This window comes from Patiria miniata, unplaced genomic scaffold (genome assembly GCF_015706575.1).
Source record: "Patiria miniata isolate m_02_andy unplaced genomic scaffold, ASM1570657v1 HiC_scaffold_5, whole genome shotgun sequence".
Lineage (NCBI taxonomy): Eukaryota > Metazoa > Echinodermata > Asteroidea > Valvatida > Asterinidae > Patiria > Patiria miniata.
In genome coordinates this window covers 25,415,387-25,432,510 of record NW_024037072.1, presented here as the reverse complement: position 1 = coordinate 25,432,510, position 17,124 = coordinate 25,415,387, and the positions used below count along the sequence as shown (strand labels likewise).

The window sequence follows — 17,124 nt, the reverse complement described above, 5'->3', positions numbered from 1 at the left end:
ACACAATCAAAGGCACTGTAAATGCGGAATGCAGTCTGTAAACATCTATATTTGCACCACAACATATAAGGTGGTATTCCTGAGACCATATTTACCTAGTGACACAATAAAGAAACAGCAATACGGATGTAAGAGTCACACACAACCAAAAAGAAAGAACAAATACCAACTGAACACTGTTTTTGCCAACCCTGCTTATTCACTACGGAAAACAAGTTCTTTACCATTTTTTTGATTCAAAATGTTTACAGTATTCGAGTCAAATGATAATTATTTATGACACAGTAACTAATCGTCGTAAGCACTGGGATTATGGTGATAAATGAGATTAGTAATCATTGAAATTTGTTTCGGTATTCACTAAGGCCAAAAGGTCTATATACTGATAGTTTTGGTATAAAAGAGGTTGGCCGGGTTATATATTGTGGATGCAGTACAGAGTCAAAACACCCTTCGCGAAAAAAACCTTCAAAATATCTGCCTGGTGTTTAAGCCTACTTGTACAATAAGGTTAAGGTTGAATGACATAAAGTGAACAGGTGAAAGACAGAGGGTACGAGGCTTAGAATTATTTGGAATAAATGAATTCAGAGTGGGATAATTTTGCCATTCCATTATTGTTTTCAATATAGCCTAAACTTATTTCCATGTGCACATTATGATTTCAAGATGACCACGGGTCATTCTACACATTTAGGGTCCACTTTTCCCCCCGTTCCTGTTACATCTGACATCTATGATTTTATAATTCTGATGCACTCCTTAATGCAGTAATCCTCCAAGAGTGATTATGAATAGCAAACTACCTACCTAACAAATACAACTCAAGTTGAAGTCATTCTTAAATGACAAACTACAAATACCAAGGTAACATGGACGGATGAAAATGTCACACATTGGACCCTAAATTTATAGAAAGACCCAGAAACACAAACATCAGATAAATTAAGACACACAAGTCTGTCGGGGATGATAATAAATCTGAAAGCTGCGATGTTTCATGAAATCAAACATTAGGAAATACAAACCGCACACGACAACAACATGAAGTTAAAACTCTATGCACAAAGTACGTTGCAGTTTCGAACTGGCTTCATGAGCCAAACCAAGCCAAAGTGATTGTAAATCGGAATCTTTGTTTGAAATTTGGTGCCAGTCCCATTTTTTCCGCCAAAAAATTCACGGTTAAAGATTGAAGATTCATGTCCATTATAACCAGAATTTTGTTGTAACTGAATCTGTAACTACAGTCGACAGTAGATTTTAGCCTAAGCTCATTGAAAAGACAAACGTTTGCGCATCATCACTCATGCCTATGTTTGGTTGGTAACCTACCCCAATGTGTTTACTTCCTATTTTCCCATCAAAATAAAGTGCCCTGGTATCCGGTGTCGGCACGATATGATATTATCATCATCATCTCACCGGAAGCAATGCGTGCATGTTGCACAGACCACACACCACCGAGTGTGTCCCTCCGCTCATATCAAGCAGACGTCCTGCCTGATGGATCTATTGTTTCCTGCAAGTCCTCGACATCCCCACCCAGATCATTTGGGTAACCACGGCAACGGGTCAACAATGGGAGAAAGAATGTTGAAGTGGTGTATTTTGGTCTGGGCTTTTACCGTCTGGGCTAAAAATGGGTTTTTCACTTATCGCATTGCCGTCTGGCCAGCTGCAGACCGTACAATAAACAAGACAATGGTTTCAATCACAACTTTTGGTTTTGATGTTTATTTGATAAAATTCAGGACAGTGACCCCTTTTGAGAGTAAAGTAGCCTTTTTGCTCGTCATACAGGACCAGTCTATAGTCCTACCTACCGCTGGGCGAGTAACTCGATTACTCGAGTACTTGCGAGTAGTTTATGCTACTCGTTGTTATAACCTGGTTTTCCATCTACTCGAGTACTCGTCCTGGCGCGAGTACAAGCATGTACTCGCTAGTAGCAATTTAGTTAGAGTTCACTGCTTAAAGGGGCACTAGGTCCTGAAATCCCCGAAAATTTCATGTTTTGGATTATTCACTTAGCCTATTTCAAACATCTGGTTGAAAGGAAACCAACCTAATGTCTTACCTTTCCAGAGAAAAGATGAAAAAAAACCCGCTTGTTTACATCCGACACGATACTTTTTCGTGTCGTTCTCAGTGTACAATATACACGTTGTGTGTCTCGGGAACAGCGGTGACCAATCACCAATGCAAAAACAGTGGTTTCTTCAACGTCCGCAAAAGGCGAACACTTTACGAATGAAATCACAACTAGCATCCAAACAGCTCAAATTTATGGGGTCACAAAAGTGGACCCTGAAATTCGTTCTCGCACGCATAATACAGGAATAACACAAAAACGTCCAATTTTGAAAGGATAGATGTGTGGATGTTTATATCCTACTTTTAAATGTTGTTTCCGATCAACATCATCTCGTTCAAAGCGCGTTTTGTAGCCCAATTGGGCTGTTCCAGGACCCAGTGTGTCCCTTTAATATGTCCCCTGCAAACAGGGAATCACTCCCTCCATGTCTCCCTCCCTGGGATTCCATTCGTCCACAAAGAAATAACAAATTCCAGTAAATGACCCAAAATGTCGCACAGTAAGGATATCTCAGTGCTGAAGAATGTGGTGTGACTTGCACACTTTTTGCTTGTAAGTTACTTGACGTCACACTAACGTACAGTATATCTCATTTTTGTTTTTATGGGAATTTGGTTAACTACTCGCGAGTACTCGACTACTTGTGAGTAATTTCTTTGTGAGTACTCGAGTAGAACAATCCACTGCTCGCCCAGGCCTAGTCCTATCTGACTGACTGACTGACTGTCACTTGTGAGCTGGGCGTTTCTATTGTGTAAGATCACCCTGTATAGAGCACCAATGAATGGGCTAAATCCGGCCCATTGTGAAGACCAGAAGCATGATGAGACTTTCCAGTGAATAGCCATTCTGAACCAAGTGAAACAAATTTGTGCACTCTGGGACCAGCTTTACTAGGCTTGCCATCTCTTGTTTTTTTTTGTAAAATTTACCAGAATTATTTTCACTTGGAGGATTTGGTTTTAAAGGCAAACCACATACCATATGTTAGTGCTCGGATTTCAGTGTTGTGCATATTCCGGATATGTTGGAAGGTACAATTACATAAATCAGGGGTTCTGAAGAACAATATTGTGTGCGGAAGGACAGACGTTGTAAATTAAGTAAGAATTTGTACCGGATGGGGTGATTGGGGTTGGTGGGCATGGAGTGGGTGGGAAGGTGCTTGGGAAGGGGCGGGGCTTTGGGAAGGGGTGGGGCTTTGGGAAGGGGAGGGGCTTCGGAAGGGACAGGGCTTGGGAAGGGACAGGGTTTTGGGAATGGGCGGGGTTTGGGAATGGGCGGGGTTTGGGAAGGGGTGGGGCTTGGGAAGGGGAGGGACTTGGGAAGGGGCAGGGAGAGACCATGATGCCATATCAAGCTCACTTGGACAGTGTGAACTACATTCTGCACTCGAAAAGGAAAAGACATAAGGAGCTTATTCTAAAACACCATTATACTCATTGTGATCACAGCTGTTTAGAAACTTTTAAATGAAACCAAATTGTGTCCTTATGATGAACTGGTCACTGATACCAGTTGTCCATACCAGCGAGTGTGAAGGTGGCCAGGATGCAATTTTCACTCCTGGCTGTATATCTCTCTCTCAGCCAATTCACTGTCGGCCTCGGACAACAACGGGGAAACACTGGCCAGGCCCACGATGGCAGACCATACAGTTAAAGGGAATGTACATTTGCTTTTGCTGCAATGTTCAGTAGTAAGTGGATTTGGGGGATAAGCAAGTATTGTTGAACTGACTTATTTTACGTTTTGGGCTTGAAGATGCTGGAAGAACCAAGAAAAACATCATATTCTTCTAGTCTGGTTCCCTGACCCCACTTAGGATGAAACGGAGCAGTTTGTCGACTTTGGGGAATTGTAAGGTCAGAGAATCAGTCTAGCAGGCTTGTACCCCTTCACAGGCGTGTAATCAATTGCAAAGAAAATGCGGAAAAACTAATTATGAAAAATTAAGAGCAGTTTTTGAAAAAAGCCATTTTTTTCCTACGCTGGTCGGCCGGTTTTCTTGAAAATGACAGCACACCAGAAGCCATGATTTTACAGGGTGCTTTAGAATGTCATTCCCTAACAATCCGGCAAGACATTTCGTGATAATTTGATCATTTCAGTTTTTTTGGTGATTTTTGCAAACGTTGTATCTTCCCTTTAACTGTCAGGACTGATGATTACACCCCTGGAGCTTTCCTAATCGTCCCCGGGTGTTGCCTTACACCACAGCCCAGCTTGCCCAGATCACACAACATACCGACAACACCTCACCGCAGGGTTTTTATTTTTTGCCCCATCCTCTCCTCAAAACATGATTTGAACCTATAGGGGTTCAGTTACAGTGTGTAATGTCTGCCGGCGCTTACTCCTTTAACCTTCTTAACTGGGTTCATGTAGAGTACATTCATGTTATTTTTAGAGTAATCTGACAAGAAAACAAAAGGCCCACAGTGAGCAGGCTGTTAAAGGGACAATACAACATTTGCAAACATCGAAAAATAAAACTACCAAGTTTTTACAAAATACCTTACTAGGATGTTGGTAAATGACAGTCTGAAGCATTCTGTAAAATTATGGCACCCGGTGTGAAGTCATTTTCAAGAAAATGGTATTTTTGTATGCATTTCCAACGGTGGTCGATCGGCCGACCACCGTTGGAAAAACCTAACTATTTTTCAACTACTGCTCCATATTTACCATTTGTTTCAGTCCAAATTTTGTTTGCTATTGGTTACATGTTCATGAACGGGTGCAGGCCAGCTAGACTTGTTCCCTTACCTCACAATTTTCCGGCATCTATAAATTGATCCATTTCATTTTTAGTGGAGTCAGGGAACCGGACTACTTGAACATTTTTGTTTTTCTTGGTTTTTCAAGCATTTTCGGACACAAAACTTAAAAATCTCAGTGTAACAATATTTGATCTATCATACTAACCCCTCAAATAGTTCATTTCTGAAAATTACAGCGAAAGCCATGATGTACATTCCCTTTAAAGCTGCTCTGATATGAAATTTCAGAGGGCTTCATATGTGACCTGCGAGAACATTAACTCATAAACACGGGCCGAAGGCGGACCCACTACTAGCTGTGAAGGGAATGAGTATGCAGACATCGAAACTCGAGACGTGTTTTTGCTTCTCGGATTATTGACAATTACTGCCGGCACACTTTCTCAGAATTTGAATCAATGGTTGAGTCTGCAGAATTATCTGAAATTTGTCAAAGAGGTTGATTGAACAGATGAGAAACACTGGATCAAAAACTCTGCACCCGACCAGGGAGCTATTGGCAGACTAGGCTTGGTAACATTATAGCCAGTTACATGTAGGACTTGACCTTGATGACAGCTTTCTACGATCTTATATCCATTTTGAGGGGAAAGGGTCATCTGACCCCAGCGTGATTTTGATGAAAACTGAGAAGAAGAAAAATGGGATGTAGTTCAGAACTTGATCTTCAAAAGAAAAGTTGAGCTCTTCACTGGAAGGTGAAATATAGTGAAACGGAGAGGGGGGTTGGGTGGGGGGGGGGGGAGGGTGGGGAAGGAAAAGGTTCTGCCGCCCCACTAACAAAAACAATCCACACTTACTCCAAACGTTTTGGTCCCAGCTCTATGTATAATCATTACCAGGTCACAATTCTCTGAGAAACCATCTGTTTTATATTTAAACTAAAACAAATTAATACAAATGTTGGAATTCATTCTATTAAAAAAAGGTCTTTTCTTGCTGAAGTGAAAGTGATCATCCTCCTTCCAAAACTGGCTCACGTGACAAGTATGGACTCCAAGTAGGAGGGACAGTACCGGTGGAGGGTGCCTCCTGACCAATCAAGAGAGCTCTGGATGCGACCACGGACCATGATGCGACACGCTGCGAGATTGTGGCAAAGGTATCCTGAATGTGCACAAGCCGGTAGCGGTGACAATGTCGTTCAAGAGTACACTGTCGGTTCCCTCTCTTCGTCGATGCTGGAAGGTACTTTTGCATTGACTCCATCGAGAAGGACATGTACATGTGTGCAGGAAATGTGAGACATATGTAGGTAGACCTCTCATCAGTGTTTTACCACAGCTGACTGATAACCTGAAACAACCGAAACATCAAAGATGGATTGTTAAGGTCCTGTTGTAAAATATTGGTAATTGGCAAATTTTAGGCCGATAATAGACCTGATGCGTTACGGTGGAGTTAGAGGGCAATGGTTTTGTAGCACCTGGGTAGGCGTGAGTAACCCTTTTGTGCATTTATTGTAACTAAATTAAAAAACATAAAGAACACCCTCTTTATTCATGCGAAATACGAAGCAAATTTCATGGCGTCCACTCATGAAGTTTTACTGTTGTGTGAAGTTCAGCATTATCCTAATGAATTCAAGAGGAACACATCTGTGTGAAGCATGAACCAGTCATTACATCAAGCCTTCAAATGTCAAATATTCATGAAGTTACTGTCCAAGGCTCTTTAAACGACAAGAAAATGCTCCAGTAATGATTCTTTTTTTTTGTTGGTAAATCAATTTTGTTTTCATTATGAGGAGAGAGGTATCTCTGTCCCTGCTTTATATTCATGAAGGACTTCCACTCACGTAATTACCTCAAACGGTATGAAGGTCACAATCAGTGATTTGTTAAGACTTGGTAGGCCAAGACACAGCAAATCTTTTATTTAAAAAAAAAACCGACCAGAATTGTTCAATTCTTTTTGGTTTTAATCTTGTCAAATAAATGGTTTTTCAAACAAGACATTGGTCACAATACTTTCTACTAATAAAAAACCCAAATTAAGGTCAACAGAACAAAAGAAAAGTATTTACCACAGAATATCTCACAGAGTTAAAATGTTATTAAGGGAATAAATGTGTGTTTGGCCAGTTTTAAACAAGATGTCTAAGACCGGTTTGGAGTCTGGACGCTGATAATGACCTGAGCCGAAGGACCAATAGGAATGGGTTAACTGTCTTAGGTATTTATGAATTAAATTTCAATGTTGGTTAACTTTCCTGAAGTGAAGATTACTGTTGGTTTGAAACCAACCACCCTGAATAACAGATGTTGTTATAGGGCTGCATAATGCATCAGTGATACCACACACAACAGCAGCAACTCCACCGACACATGGCTTTATAGCAACTGTTGTTTCAAATTAACGCTAAGAAACTAAGGTCAAAACCTGATCTGGATCTGCCAGATGTGAAATCGGCAGATAATCTTTTTTCCTGTCCTCTATTTCTTCTTGGCAACGGTCTTAACCTTTTCCAGGATGCACCCAAACAAACGGCTTTTCCCTACGACTGATTCTTTTTTGGGACTTAATTGCAAACACATTTGTTGACCGGCGCTGCTGCCACCGACAAAGAGAAAAAGGGCTCAAGGAGGGAACTCAAATGTCGTCTGTGTTTTTTTGGCGGAGCGATTACGTGGGCAGGCACAGTGGGTGGCAACACCCAGTTTCCGTAAGAAGAAGAAGAAGAAGAAGCACAAAAGGTCTTTAAAACACGTTGCATTTATTAAGAGTGAAGTCACATGAATGACTTTATGATTGAAATGTCACCTCACCATCTGACCGATCTGCTACCTGGGTGGATAGGTTTGCGTTATTACCTGCAATTATTGCACAATGGGGAGACAATTGCAAAGTACCGGGTGGCCCAATCTTTTTCATCCATTTTTTTTTATCCCAGGCTGCTAAAAAAAGTACCGGATACTGCGGTGTGGCTTTTTTGTGTTCCTTTTGCAGCACAGCTCTGGGATTTGCGGCTGCCACTAAAATGGTCCCAATTTTCAATCCCTCACCACTGATCAACATCAGGGAATTATAAATGATCACCAAAAAAAAAAAAAAAAAAAAAAATAAAAATAAGGAGTATCCATTATTTTGTTACAAAACTGAATTAGAGGGTTGAAATTTGGGTTGGAAGAGTCTGTCTGGGAAACAGGCCAAGGATACGGTGCAGTCACTGAGCCAGAATGAACCCGGTCACACGGGCTGCTGCCGGCCTGCCCATGTTCTGATCTTGACCCCCTTGCCCATATGGTTCTGCTTAAACATCAATTGGGCGTATCATTGGATACACCGGTGCCGATTGTCGAAGTCGCAATGTGCACGAAACACGTAGTTGTAGGTCTGGATGCCACAGAAATGATTGCTTAACAGCAATGTGTATAACTCATTTATGAAGTCACTAAAGGGGGACCGGAGACTGTGGAAAAAAGTTTTCCCAGTAACTTCACACGCAAAGTCTACCTTTAAAAGGGGTTATACTTCTGGACACAGAACCTATAAGGCATAGAAGATGGTTCATCTCATTTTCAAACAGGACTTCACGTGTACATAGAAATGTAGTTGGAGATGGATATACAATTTATTTTTTTATAACTCGTAATGCATTTGTGTCTATCGTAATTGTTTTAATTTGGTGAAATTCTTTTAAAAAAAAATTCCCTTTCAGTAAATTGTTTGAGCTACTAGGTCTGTAGCTTAATATGATTTGACAGTCTGAAATCAAAGTCTAGATATCTACAGCGAGAACATTACAAGCTTGCCTACCAGAGTTGTAGATATTGCTGATGCCCGAGGACGGAACTTTAGTAGTGCCTGTCATATTGTTGTACTTCAGGCCCGAGTAGAAGGTCGATGAGGATTGAGAGGAGGGTGCAGGGGAGGGCTCATCCAACTGGGTGGTCCTGCAGAGGGGTATCACAGTGGAACACAACCAGAAAATGAAATCAAATGAATCAAAACAAATGGATCAACCCACAGATACTCCCCAACTTGTTGAACTCTCGGCTGACAGAAATTGATCTGTTTTGACGCCGAGTTCAGAGCCTGACCAAACCCATCATGATACTGCCTGGGAAGTGCAAACTATGAGGTCGAATTTGCAGTGTTTCCGGACAACTTCAACAAGGGGCTTGGATTTCTCAAAACAACATTTGGAAGAAAACAATTGATACATGCACAATGCAAGGGTTGTTTGCCAATAACGTCTGGTTATAATTTTATAACCATTTTTCCTTATATATACTGCTTATTTTTGGGTAGCTCGAAATAAACCACCTTCCCCTTTAATTCCACTTCCTTCTACAGAAAAATTAAGAGGCTATCGGCAATCCGCAGTCAGAAAGTTCCCTTACCTAAAATGAGGGTGGGACACACACACAAATGCCAATGGTAAATTCCAAGAATGATTTCTCAGATACTGATCAAATTATTATTACAAGTTCTCTCAGGCGATAACATTATGGAAAATTTTCAAAATTCTAGTACTTTATGGAATGCCGAACCACATTCTGTGACAAATAGAAAAGCGTTAACAGCAATATTTTTTTAATGCAGCAACACGCTACTTAAATACCAGGGAAAAAGCAGTAAGTTGTGAAAATTGCAGCCTATTTACAGAGCCTTTCCTATAAGGTATGCAAACGTTACAGTGGGTTTTTTTTTTTAAGATCAAGCAATTTCTTCACACTCATTAAAGGGAATATACAACATTTGCAAACATCAAAAAACAAAACTACCAAATTATTATGAAATATCTTACTGGACTTGTAGTGAATGACAGTCTAAAGCATCCTGTAAAATCGTGGCACCTGGTGTGCTGTCATTTTCAGGAAAAGTTGTATCAATTTCCAACGCTGGTCGGCCGACCAGCGTTGGAAAAACAACTTGCTTTTCTCAAATACTTCCTCCAATTTACCATATTTAGTTAGTCCACATTTTGTTTGCAATCAATTACACATACACACCTATGAATGGGTACAAGCCAGCTAGACTGGTTCCTTGACCTTACAATTCCCGACGCCTCTAATTTACTCTGTTTCATCTTTAGTGGGATCAGGGAACCAGACTACAGGAACATGACTGTTTTTCTTGGTTTTTCCAGCATCTACAAACACAAACCTTCCAACAAGTCAGTGAAACAATATTTGCTATAAAATACTAACCCCCAAATCCATCCATTTCTGAAAATTACAGCAAAAGCAAATGTTGTATATTCCTTTAAGTCATTCTTAAATATACTTAAATTTGAACTTAAAAAGTATCAAGGCAGGACAGGGAAAACAGTCACACTTTAGATCCTGAATTCAGTGTTTCCCCTGCCCATTCAAATGTGAGGCGGCCCACCTCACTACTTTCAGTGACCACCTCGCTCAATTTTTGCCAATATCACCACCTTGCTGTGAAGATTTGCTGAATAAAGGAATACTAATTGAAAAATATTTCATTTTGTGTAATTTTTGAGCGTTTTCCCTGACCTCTACCAGGTATGTATTAAGAACTCACAAATTACAATATGGATGTGTAAATGGAATCATCTCGCATTTTTGTAAGGGCAGCATCCTTTTGAGTTTGCAAACTGCATCAATTTTGTTTCAATCATCGATCTGAATTTTTACCACCTCGCTCATTTCATTAGACAGGGGAAACACTGCCTGAATTTATAGAATGACCCACATATGATTGGATTGATAGGCATCCAGCCAGAGCTAAATATACCAGAACGCAGCTCAGACTCTTATGCACAAACCCAGAGTGCTGGAGGTTTTGAATGGTCTATTCTAAAGCGACGTTTTACAGTACCATGTTATTCGTCATGACATGACACTGTCAGCAAACTGTCATCCAATCCCACTCAGGTATCAACCAATTAGCCAATCATAAGCATGCCGGTGGCAGCGCCTTGAAAAAAAAAATGTACCACCACAGCACATCTTTGTTAAAGCTGTGAAACAATTCAACCTCAATCTGCTCACAAATTCCAGACGTGGGAGTCCAGTCCAGCCATGTACATTAGCTTCTTGTGATATTAACATGTGGTGTCTGAAATTTCCTTCCCTCCATGCGATTAACCGATTCAAAGGGAAATCCACAAATTGAAATGTGAATACTGAAATGTGATGCTTCTTTGCAAATATTTTAACGCGGGAGGCAGCTTCGCTGCAAGTCCCAAGCGTGTTTAATCTAAATGGACGAACAGTATGAAGGAACCGCCAACATATGAGTCTAAAAGCAGGTTCATACTCGGCGCGAACGCGAACGCGAATTTGTGATGTCAGGGCAAGTTTTTGCTGTGCAAATTCGCAAAAGTTAAACACATTTCAACTCCGGCGAATGCTTCGAGAATGAGAGTGCTTCGTGACGTCAAATCAGCATCGCACTGGCATTCGCATGAAGTATGAACTGGCCTTTAGGCATTACACTGGAAAAGTACAATTGTCCTGGACAATATGGTAATTTGATAATATGTATTGAATGTTTAAAACTTCTTTTAATAAATACTTTTTTAATATAGGTTTTCCCGGCCAATTTCCTAAAATGTTCATTCACTTCTAAAAATCGGTCATTCATTTTCGTCTGAATTTGAGAATCGCTCTGAACACGCGTTTCATTTTTGCTACCAGAGCGTTCGATTCCATTTTAGTTCAATCAAATGAGTGATTGAGCAGCACCTTTCGTTAATGTCCATTCAGATTCGCTTACCAGACTTCTCTTTCCCTTTTAGAAGGTGATTTTGAACATTCATCATTCTATTTCACTTTTACTTTAATGCCATCGGCACCAGATAAGCCACAATAAGGGGTCTCTTTTTCATTAACTGTACCTGAAGTCAATTTAGAAAAGGCATGCTTGCGTAAATGAATGCGCAGGTAACGTAATTGGCCATCTGTTTCTCAAAACCGAATGCATGGACAATGAAAACCACTGAACTTTAGTTTAATTGAAATGGGCTTAAAGACGTGCATTCAATTTCAGACGGAAAAGAATGACCAATATTCAGAAGCGAATGAACATTTTAGGAAATTGGCCGAGAAAACCTATAAATACTTTCTCACTAACACCCCCCCCCCCAAAAAAAATACTGTAATTATTATTATTATTTTTTTTAATTCTGTACCCTCAACAAAACCTAGTGAAAATGTAGATAAAATAAACTACATGTAAAAGACCGCAAACTCCCCAGGTAGCAAGAACCCTTTTGTGCCTCACGACCAGATGCACGCGTGTCTTCCCTGACACTACAACCAGGGACTAATGAGGGGATTTCGCAGAGGGCAAATATGAAAAGATGGAAAGCTGGCAAGATGGAATGCTAAACTTGCAGCAGGAGAAATGTCTGGTCCAGGCAATTGCAATCCATGGTATGATGATGACTTCACAGTCTGACGGAATTGCCAGTTTAAGATAGGATCAGTTTTTGGAACCGTAGAATGTGTGAGTGGGGAGATCTTAAAGGGTCGTTCAGGAATATTTCCATAGCCAGTTCATGCCGTTAAATTGCAAACTCTGATCTTAAATTCAAAAGAAAGACGCAACTACTTTAAGCAAGTAAGATTGCACTTTACTAAGGAGAATTTTTTGAAAATTAACATAATATGATGACATGACAAATGTCAATGGGGGAGATAAAAAGCACATTTCACAGTATTTCTTTCACTTGAAGATAAAGGTCTTGGATTAACAATAATAATTTATTCATTTATACATTTCTATTGCGCAAATATGAATATGATCAAATGCGCATCACAATTATTATCCCTGTTCATCAGGAACGAGACCAATTTTTCTGCAGCAGCTCAAGACCTTCACAGGTACCCATTTATACTCCTGGGCGGAGAAAGGCAATCGTAGTAAAGTGCCTTGCCCAAGAGCACAAGCACCATGTTCCCCCGTTAGGCACACGAGTCGAACACCGTAACCATTAGACCACAGCACCCCACAGTAGCATTACACCTTTAAAAGCCACATTTCATGTGACGGCTCATTGGAATTCTGCTAAGATTTCATGCATTTCAATTCCTAATTGGATTTTGTTTTGGAAGGGGGGGGGGAGTAGTATACCAACCCCAAACATCATATCGCTTAAAGATTTTCCATTTAAATAAGTTAAAGGAACAATGCAAAAGTCAATGGGCTCCGTGCGCCAACAAGAGAGGGCGGTTTTTTTAACCGCGCGCATGTACTGGCTCGCGAATATAGGGCGAAGTATGCAAGACTTGTTTTATTTTGAATGTGCACAAAGCCATGCCGTCTTCGCGTGAACGTCAGGCGGCATCTGCGATACATTCGAATATCTCTCCCGATGGTCTCCTCCAACTCTCCCCGTCTTGCCAATGAGGGGGTACGGTAAGAAAATTTCAAGAAAGTTCTGAATTTACAGAGGTCTGATTCATGTTCTGAGCTCACCTGGCCATTCGCTGGACACTAATAGGCTTGCGGGCATTGGAGGACTTGACCGGAGGCCTGGGCTTGATGTGGTTATGGCCAGTGGGCTGACCGGCGGGATGACCGCTGGAGGCCACACTGCGCTGGAGAGCCTCACGCAGGGCCGAGGCGTTGGAGTGAGCTTGGGCAATCTGTTGAGATATCAAAAACCACAAAAATCATTTATGGGCTAAAGGTACATGTACATCTATAGGATCATTATATTCTTGGTGTATTTTTTCATTAGAAGTGACAAATTTGCTTAAAATCACAGAACTACCACATTGAAGTTTAATCTCAGTGGCTGTTTCACATTATGACAGGAAAAAAATGCACAATTTGTTGAGGTCTCGTAACTGGATTCTGTTGCTGACGCATGTAAAAAAGTGTGCCCACGTGCACACTTTTTTTAAAAAACCACCATCTACGGTTGTTTTCCTTCAATCAAAACCATTTCTGTTGGAAAAATTTCACAGAGTATTTGGTATCATCCTCATCTTTACTTTGAGCAAGCTTTTTTTCTCATTGAATCAGTCGGTGCTTTTCTAGGTATTTACCAATGCTCCTACTGGCCTGCCTTTAAAGAAGTGTAATGTTGCAAAAATTCTAGTTCTTATGTTTGATGTATATAACAAAATCATAACCCTATTTATTAAGGCACTGAAAAATTTAACGACCATCAACAAAGGGCTACCACAGGTAGCAGTAGCTGAGTTGGTAGAGCACTGATACGGTGTTCTGATGGTCAGAGGTTCAAATCCCACTCCGGGTAAATTTCTTTGTTTCTTTCTTTGTTGACAATTCTAAACAATCAAAGAATTCGTCACAGAAACCTTGGAAACTGCACGTTCAAATCAGACATACACCTTATTCAGGATGAAGCCATTTTTGATCATGTTCCCTGAATGTATTTTATCAATTGTAAACTGTTCTATTGGTTGGTGCCAGACTATTTGTGTTCCAAGCCTCAACTTTGTAACTAACTTTATTTCATTAATTTCATTTTTATTCGCAAGTTCCAAAAATGAAGATTTTACCTCGCTTTTAATTTAATATGGCCATCTTGTGAATAAAGTCTATTCGCAAAGTATGGAGTACAATATTTTTTTTAAACAGTACATGTGTACGAGTACAGTGCCAAGTAGTAAAACAAACTGCTAAAAAAAATGAAAATGAAAATCATAAAACAAACAACAAACAGAACGACAAATATTTCAAGTTTACTTTTAATATTGTCCTCTTTGGTGTCATAGGTTCAAAAAAGGGTTACCTAAAAAAGTGTCCCTTCTCAACAGCAGGCAAGAGATAATAATATATTGTACATGTACATGTATGTGTACAATTCCATGAATCAATCATCGAATTGTGATTACTTCAACCTTACATTTCTGAAGTGGGGGCAACTGTTTAACAGCAGAGTGATGCCATGCAGGGAACCGTAACGAGTTGATTAGGCATAACTTCATGGAAAAACAATTTGTTGGGAGGCTGTTATGATTTATTAGGCCAACAAACTGGAGCTACAGAGCATGACTTTTCCAACATAAACTTTTGGCTCTCCACGACCAATTCCTATCCTGTTACGGCATCTTATGAGCCTTTTTACAAAACACTGGCAGGGCAAGTCATTAGTGGCGCACCCAGGATTTGGCTTTGGGAGAGGCTCACAAGTTTTGGTTTTTTTTCCAAAAATTGTGAGAAGTTAAAATTGTGCCCACAATTTTTGCCCGCAAACAAAAATAACGTGTTTTTTTGTTTTTTTGGTGGGGGGGGGGGGGGGGAGGACTATTTTGACATTGGTGGCGCCACTTACACCCAAATACTGTACTACTCGAAAATAGGCCACATACATATCACCAAGGTCAAATCAAGCTCCCCCCACCCCCCCCCCCCCCCCACCTGCGCCACTGCCTGTCATTACATTGAGGCACCGGACGCCATTCCCATTCAGTCTAAAATGCAACTTTGAAGACCACTGCATGAGCAGCACCACAAAAGCATCACAATGGTGTACTGAACATGCAACTTGAGCATACAGCACACATGCATAAAGAGGAAAGTCTGGTAAATTGGAATGCAAACTGTACAAGTTAAAGAGGTTGTGAAATGCTCGAAGACATTTCCGTCTTTTTTCGGGTATATGTAGCCTAAGGTGTGATGAAATAAAAACGACTATTGTGTCTGTCATAAAAATGAGTACAAAAGGTACTTTTGAGAGCTGTTTTTCAGGTCCTGTTTCGACCCAAACGTGCAATTTGTGTAAAAGTCGTCGTTGGGGGCAGCAAACAAAACATAGTAAATCGTGACGTAATAAACAGGACTCGTTTATACTACGCTGCATCGGGAGTCCTGTTTATTAAGTCACGATTTACTATGTTTTGTTTGCTAAATCGTGACGTAATAAACAGGACTCGTTTATACTACGCTGCATCGGGAGTCCTGTTTATTAAGTCACGATTTACTATGTTTTGTTTGCTGCCCCCAACGATGACTTTTACACACATTGCACGTTCGGGTCGAAACAGGACCTGAAAAACAGCTCTCTAAAGTACCTTTTGTACTCATTTCATGACAGACACAATAGTCGTTTTTATTTCATCACACCTTAGGCTACATACATGTATACCCGAAAAATGACGGAAATGTCTTCAAGCATTCCACACACAACCTCTTTAAAACACATAAGAAACTAATAATCAAATAAAAAAACTCTTTGGCGTAAAATTTAAATATGCTTTAAAAATACAATATTTTTCTCTTTATTAAAAACAAAAACTCACAATAAACTTGCATTTTGCATGTGAAAACAAGATGCCAAAATGAGGTCTAAAATCCATAATTTTAGCCAAAATACATTTTTTTTACAAAAGCAATACACTTAACATATTTAATCTCACTGACACATGACTCAAATGAAAGGTCTTGTTGTATCCTTTAATTTGATACCACATTTGAGGTTGTGGTGCTTGTAGTTTTGAAGATTCATAAATTGTCCACTTTTCAGCCATGTCCACTGTTGCATGGAATTGCCCTACTGTTTTTGTTTCTGACAAGAATTGCCTAAATATAGTTCCCCCCCCCCAAAAAAAAATGTAGAAAGTACTTTTTATACAGTACATGAATACCCATAAGGTGTACCACATACAATAAAACAACACCCTAGTGCCCTTCAACATTATCAATACTGACAACACAATGAAATTGATCCGGGCAACCTAATTTACGGCCCCTACCGCTTGAGAAATTTGAACCAGTCAATGGACATTTGATAATCAATGCTCGGTTAGGGAAATAATCATGCCCACGGTACGCTGGAACCAGAATTACTTTGTCTCCAGACTTTGTGGTTTAGGCTCAAATATCTGGTTATTACCCGACAAATTTAGAAAATGGGGAAAAAAATTGCATCTTCCTGAAGTTGTCCCCTTTAATTCAAGTACATTGTTCCACCTGTTGTTGTGGGAGGGGGGTGGTAGAGCTACCCCCCTCCCACTTTTGGAGAACAAGAAGTCTGTGCCAATATTTCTGTCAAGCCTGCCAATTAGTACACTGCCACTGATTTATGCGCATGGAAGTGTCTGGGTTTCGGAATTGTGCAACGTTCCTGTTGTTTATGTCAGCACACTTAAAAATATTTTTGTTTCCGGCATCATGCAGGCCAACAACTTTGGTTTACACAAACCAACTTTACAGCTGGCAAGATTGATAGTCCCGGTACATTCAGTAGGGTGAAGTGGGGGGGGGGGAGAGAAATGTTGAATGTTTACAAAATCAAATGAAAAGCAAGAGGCTTGGATTTCTTACGATGAAATATTTATTAAAATAGGA

At 40.2% G+C, this 17,124-nt stretch overlaps 1 protein-coding gene across 1 annotated transcript in view; it reads right to left on the bottom strand.

The window, feature by feature from the left end:
• Window positions 1-5,029: 5,029 nt before the first annotated feature.
• LOC119740622 (tubulin polyglutamylase TTLL5-like) overlaps window positions 5,030-17,124 on the bottom strand; it is a 98,447-nt gene continuing 86,352 nt past the window's right edge. The window contains 3 exon segments of the mRNA XM_038215983.1: window positions 5,030-6,177; window positions 8,641-8,777; window positions 13,279-13,448. Of these exon segments, the coding sequence (XP_038071911.1) occupies window positions 6,149-6,177; window positions 8,641-8,777; window positions 13,279-13,448 (336 nt within the window). The 3' untranslated portion in view covers window positions 5,030-6,148.